The 7,002-nt window shown below is 40.2% G+C and overlaps 1 protein-coding gene across 1 annotated transcript in view; it reads left to right on the top strand.

The window, feature by feature from the left end:
• Window positions 1-7,002, top strand: part of DNAH3 (dynein axonemal heavy chain 3) — a 190,638-nt gene that overhangs the window by 22,970 nt on the left and 160,666 nt on the right. The window contains exons 11-14 of the mRNA XM_023513826.1: window positions 334-470; window positions 1,202-1,307; window positions 1,498-1,676; window positions 6,443-6,627. Coding sequence (XP_023369594.1) covers window positions 334-470; window positions 1,202-1,307; window positions 1,498-1,676; window positions 6,443-6,627 — 607 coding nt within the window. The remainder of the gene's footprint in view (window positions 1-333; window positions 471-1,201; window positions 1,308-1,497; window positions 1,677-6,442; window positions 6,628-7,002) is intronic.

The following is a 7,002-nucleotide window of genomic DNA, read 5'->3' on the forward strand; positions in this document are numbered from 1 at the left end:
GATGTGTGCCAAGCAGAAAAAGTTTAGAAGGTGAGATTTAAACAGGAAGACACAATGCCCACTGAGGGCCTGAGAGTTCTCTCCAAAGACATGAGACTTGAAAGAACCAGAGATTTAAAAAGCTGGTAATCCAGACAAGATGGAAAGGAGGAAGAATAAGAGAGGGTAAAGGTGATTCCAGCACTATCTAAGTGGAAATCTAGTCAAAATAAATATGGTAAAAATGTGCTGGTATCACTGGAAATGAATGTGTTAAAGGATATTTTGCATTTCGATACCAACATGTGTGTTGTGGAAGTCTTGTGATGTGCAAAAGTGACTTCTACTTTTTAGGTGGAATCTATCCTGTTCCCAGAGTTGAAAGGATATAATCTGATCCTTGGAACTGTTGACCCTGAAGAAAAACTTGTTTCTGATTTTGTGAATCAAACTTTTGAGGTATTTCAGAAAAATCAAGTTGGTCCCCAAAAGTAAGTTGGTCTAGTTGCAACTTAGTCATTAAAAAACGTGTTTACTTAATGTTTTTACAGTATATTATTAGAATTATTCTATTTGTTTTTAGTTATTGCTGTAAATCTTTTAGTCTGCCTAATTTATTACCTAAATTTTATCATAGCTCTGTGTGTATACGGAAAAAATATGGCACGTAAAGGATTCAGTACAATCCATGGTTTCAGGCATCCATTGGGGTATCTGGAATTAATCACTGAAGACAAGAGGGGCTGCTGTAATATTTGTTATACATTCGCTGTATGCCAAGCATAGTCTTACTTTATATATACTTTATTACGGTTAAGCTTTACAACAATCCTGGGAGGTTCTAGTTATCACTGCCACTTAAAATTGAAGACACTGATCTTTTTTTTCTTTTCCTTTTTTAATTGTCCCTCTTACAATCATGTCTTGCCCCCAAAAGGTGTGGCACACACCAAGACCCTACCCTCCTCCCTCCTTCCCTCTCTCTGCTCTTCCTTTCCCCACCCCTCCCTCCTTCTTTCTCTCTCTGCTCTCCCCGTCCCCACCCCCATCGTGGAAGACACAGATCTTTTTAAGAAGTAAAATACCCTTTGCCACAATATAGTTTTCTTCTCTGGTTTAGGGTAATTTTTTTAATGCTTTTATGTTTTCATTTGCCACATTGACTTATCTGATTTGGTAACCTGTATTTGTGCGTTTGATTTTACTCTCTTTAATATGGAAGATACTTAAATGTATACAAAAAGTACGATGACTTATTGGATGACACAGCAGAGCAAGACATCACTGCATTCCTGAGGGAAAGTCACGAAATTGATGATTTTGTAACGGTAGGAGATGCCACTTAATAGTTTATACCTTGGTGATTATGTGCTACAGACAATCCAATGAGGTCAATGTGTTTTGTTAGTGTATAATCTATGCTCAACATTGGACCAAGAGTGGTTGGGAGTGGGGCTGGGGCCAAGTAGGTAGAGACTTAAAGGCAAATCAGGCTATTAATTGTGCTTCTTTCTACAGAAGATAAATGCCATAAAAAAACGGAGAAATGAAATTGCATCCATGCACATTACTGTGCCTTTAGCCATGTTCTGCCTTGACGCTATGACCCTAAATTATGATCTCTGTGAGCGAGCTCGAAATCTTAAAGACCGTCTGATTCAATTCCAAGTGGATGTAAATCGGGACACCAACTCGAGGTATTGTAATTCTGTACAGACAAATAGCAATGATATTTGGAACCAGCTGGACAACCAAAAGTGACCAGAGCTTGAATCTTCCAACAATGACCGGACTGCTTATCTTTCTTTTTCCTTTCCCAAAATGAGGGTGATGGGGAAGTCAGGTTCAGGCTAGAAGGTGAACAGTCAGGAGAGCACTGCATGGGGACTGGAGAAAGAGGGCCAACAGTATCCTTCGGCAGTTTGCCTCTGCTTCTACAGCGTTTACTTTCTTGTAGGCATCCTCCTGGAATGCAAGCTCTCTCCTGGACTTGGGTATCTGAGGTCACAGCCCTTCTCACTAGCCAGCTGCACATATTTTGACACACAGGGAGCTTATGGGCACCTTTGCTTTAGAATCACTTCTAGACAGACTTCTGCTGGAAATTTTATTGTTCAGTCTTAAACCCTGTATTGTGCCCTTGTTTTACTGATAACTACACATTTGTCAAGACATTTTGGGTTATAAGGGATAGAAGCCCAAACAAACTAGGTTAGGGAATTTGTGGTCACATGTTGAAAAGTTTGGGGGTTTCTAGCTTCAGCCCTTCAACACTGCAATTAGGATGCACTCCCCCTCTCTCTATTTGGCTTTCCCTTGAGTTGGCTCTGTTCTCTGACAGCCTCTCCCAGTTTGTGGGCCCTAGCACCTTCAGGCTCATATCCTCCCATGTTCCCAGCCAGAGAGGGGTAAAAGTTTTTCTTTTTCCAACATCTCTGTGATGCTGGTCTGACTTGGGTCCTTTGTGTATCATTGAGAAAAGTGCTGTGGCTTAGATTTAGCTGGTGTCCCCGTCCCCAGGGTGGGTGTCAGTCCTATCTAAACCAGATGAACTGAGAGACATAGGAGATTCCCCAGGAAGACTTAGGGTGTTTTTGCCAGAAGAGGGACTGAGTGCTGAGAGGTAGAGACAGGAACTGTCTGCTACTGTGTCCCTATTTGAATGTTACAAAATGGCTATTCCATGTTGTTCTAGCTCTCTTCCCCTAAAGACTTTAAACTATAGACTAAAATGAATTAATAATAATGACCACTGTTATTATTGTTAATAATATATATACTGTATTCTTTATATACCATATTATTCATATGTATTTAATTTTAGCATTTCACAGTACTTTAAGGTTTATGTAGTATGTAACAGAAACTTGTCAGCAAGTTAATGATAATAACATCTCCCATTTTCCTACAACATGCTATAGTCTAGACAGTATAGTTACAATCAAGTCCTCACAACAACCCTAAGAGGTTCATTGTTCTTTCCATTGTGATGATGAAGAAACTGAGACTGCAACAGATTAGGAAGTGGCATATCCAGAGTTTAACCTTATTGTCATACTAGAGTGACAGTTCTGTGGCTTCTCTTTGCATCTCAGTTATTTTGACCTCAATGTCTATGTACTCTCAACTTTCCCACTGAGTGCTGAAGTGGTCAGACTCCTGGTTCTGGAGACAGAGACATGATTTTTGGATCCGAGACCTTCTATTTACTTGCTAGCTTTGTGAAGCCTCGCTTTGCCTCTTGAATCTTCAGTTTATTTGCCTATAAAGATTTATTCTAAAGAATAAAGATTTGGAACTAGGATGGTCGGAGGCTCTCAGCCTTCATGCTATTAGGACACTTTCTCTGGAAAGTTCGAGCCATCGATTTTTTTCTCCTGAAGCAACAGTTCATTTGTTGCTATCAAATCAAAGCAGCATGGTGCCTTAGTTGATCAGTGTATCCATCCTTATAGAAATAAATGTATAATTTCCTTAGGTCTTTTTAATATAAGTGAAAATAAAGGTCCTGTTGTCAACTCAGGAATTTCTAAGGATGCAGAAACCCCAGGTTGGCAGCTGAACTCCAAGCAGGAGTTCAAGTTCACTTGAAACCTCTGAAGGTTTTTTCTGCCTTAAAAGTGATGCCTCCAACTCACTTGACCTCAACAGCCCTTTGAGGTACGTAGGGCAGATGCAAGACCCTTTATTTAGGCGAACATATGGACCAGAAAGAAAAACTAACTTAACCAAGTAGGTAGATTAGTTTGAATTTGAGTCTTCACATCCCAAGCCCTGCCCTTGATATTTCACCGGTGTGTAGTTGCCGAGATACAATGCTGTTTCCAAAGATTGGGTGCTCCTAGGATGGAGTGCTGCAGCTATGAAGGCAGGGGTGCCTTGGAGTGCATCAGTAGGAAAGTGCACATGCATTCATATTCACTACAGGTGTGTTTGCCTAAGTGGCCAGAATGATGGCCTGAAGTATTGATCAAAAATACAAGGCCTTGAGGAATTATCCCTTTGATTTGGCTGCCTGATTCCTACAGCGTGGGAAGTCTTGCCCAAATAATAACAACACTGTGGAGAGAGGCCATAAATTGATGCAAGATTGTTCTATCAATCCCCGTGCCATCCTTTACGCCAGAGAAAAGCCCTGTATGTATGGGGGCCCTGGCATTTTAGATTTTAAACGTCATCAGTAAACATAAAAGGCAATGTTTCCTGTCCTCATCTTACCTTTGGATATTGCTAGAGTGTTATATTAGTGATATTCTTAATATCAGTGACCCATATCCAGGATCTTTTTGAGGGTCCAGTAGTCAGTGAGTCTGCTCCCACACTTTTGGACTCACTCAAGAAGCTGGTAGCCCATGACCACACAGTATTTGCTCTATGCATTCTTATACAGAAGTGAAGCAGAGTGGATTCTAATCAGATAGAAGCCTATCAGACTGAGAGAATCTACCTGTATTAGAGTACACTAGATTCTGTAACAAATAAACCCATGATGACTGAACACAATAGAAGTTTATATCTTGCCCAAGGTAGTTCCAGATTAGTGGGGGATATCATTGTCCATTCAAAAACTTAAACAGATGATGACTTTACATCTTCAACACATAACTTTCAAGGCCATTCAGAGTGTTGACTTCCTAGACCAGGTGTCCTCAAACTACGGCCCACAGGCCACATGCAGTCCACCGAGGACATTTATCCAGTCCACTGGGTGTTTTTGCCACCACTGCCTGTCCTGCTTAACAGCCAACTCATCCTGGGGCCCACAGTCTGGCCCTCCAACGGTCTGAGGGACAGTGAACTGACCTCGTGTTTAAAAAGTTGGAGGATCCCTGTGACCTAGACAGTTGAAAAGAGGAAAGAGCATGGAAGAGCACACAAGGGCAATTTTATGTATTATTCCCCAAAGCAATACTCATCATTGCTTCCCACCAGCTAGAATTTAATGACACAACCTTAACCACTATGGACTGAATTGTGTTTCCCCCAACATTCGTACGTTAAAGCCCTAGCCTTCAATGCAGCTATATTTGGAGATAGAGTGTATATGGAGGTAAAAAAGGTTGTATGAATTTACAAGGGTGGGGCACTCATCCACAAAGTACGCTTATGAGAAGAGGAGAGACACCATAGCTCTTTGTCTCTCTACCATGTGAGGACACAGCAAAAAGAAGCCAAGCAGAAGGCCTTTTCCAGAACTGAATCAGCTGGCATCTTGATCATGGACTTCCCAGGCTCCAGAAGTGAGAGAAAACACAATTCTGTTGTTTAAGCCACCCATTCCATGAGGTATTTGTTATGACACCCTGAGCTGAGTAATATAATACCCAAATACCAGTACAAAGGAGGCTGGGAAATACAACATAGCTACAGGCCTAAGAAGTGAGAATACGCTGAACAATTATAACACAGTGGGTAATTTCCTCTATAGGAAGTTTCTGAGTTGTATACAAATTCTTTTCTAAAATCTCAACATCATCTGAAAAAGTCTTTTAATCATTTTCTCTTTAGTTTGATACAATTAGCTTCATTATGGATAGGTCTCTATACATTTTTAAGCTACAATATTGGGGACTAAAAATATTGAAGGGGTGGTTTTCATCTATGGTGTGGATGTAGCGATTGATTAATAATAACACAACTATGATAGATACTATTGCTAACACCTGTTGAGGGCCAGTCTGTGCTAGGCATGTGTGTATTGCAGATAATTTGTTTCTAATTGTTTTTAAAATGCTGAAGACTGTAAGTCATTTACTTCTATATAAATCAGAGCATGTTCAAATCATCCCTATAAGAATATGATTTTCTATAGTCTTATGTTTGAGAATTAAGCTAGATCTGCCAGTTGTAGTAGTTGAGCATAACTTTCTCTCTGCTGCCAGAGGTTACCTACAGCACATGAGGATAAACTTGCTAGTGTACTGTTAAACAGCAATGATTACTAATTAACTGAGTGTTCTACTTCAGACTAAAATGTGAGGGAGTGTTGTTAGTGGTGGTGATGTTCTTGTTGTTTTGGTCTAAATCTGAATTCTACCCATGAGAAGTAGTGTGAACTTTGGAGTCAGTAGACCTAGGTTCAAATCTTTGCTTTGACATCTACACACCATGCTGCCTTGGATAAAGTTACTCAGTCTCACTTTCTTCTGTTATAAAATGCAGATGATAATAGTACCTACCTCCTAGAATTGTTATGAGGAATGAATTTATGTAAATGATTAGATAGGGCATGGTACTTCATAAGGACTTCATACAAGACAGATATTATCATTACTACTGTTATATTTCCTTGGAGTTTGGTGTGCATGTGTTATTATAGGATTTTCAGGTAGGATAAAATGGGAAACCATTGTTATCCCATTACATCTATTTAGCACTACAGATTCAGAAGTATTACAAGAAGGCCATTGATGATGATGATGGTGATGATGATGATAATGAAAATACCTTTTCTTCTGTGTAGCATTTGTAATTCGTACAGCACCATTGCAGACAAAGTCAGTGAAGTTCCTTCCAACACTGAGGAGCTAGTATTCCTCATTGAATACTTAAAGAAATCCAGTGATGTCACTGTGTTCAAACTCAGGAGGCAACTTAGAAATGCAAGTGAACGGCTGGAGTTCTTGATGGACTATGCAGATTTGCCCAGTAAGTCCAAAGCCTTATATTTACGTGTCATGCATATGGATATGTATATTTTATACTTGTAAATATAACATAACAAATCCTATGGCCAGGCACGGTGGCTCACGCCTGTAATCCTAACTCTTTGGAAGGCTGATGTTGGAGAATTGCTCGAAGCCAGAAGTTCAAGACCAGCCTGAGCAGGAGCTAGACCCCCATCTCTGCAAAAAAATAGAAAAATTATCCAGGTGTGGTGGTGTGTGGCAATAGTCCTAGTTACTAGGAAGGCTGAGGCAGAAGGATTGCTTGAGCCCAGGCATTTGAGGTTGCAGTGAACTGTGATGATGCCATTGTAATCTAGCCCAGGCAATAGAGTAAGACCTTGTCTCAAAAAAAAAA

This window comes from Otolemur garnettii, unplaced genomic scaffold, assembly GCF_000181295.1.
Source record: "Otolemur garnettii isolate 467f Iridium unplaced genomic scaffold, OtoGar3 scaffold00044, whole genome shotgun sequence".
In the NCBI taxonomy this organism is placed as follows: domain Eukaryota; kingdom Metazoa; phylum Chordata; class Mammalia; order Primates; family Galagidae; genus Otolemur; species Otolemur garnettii.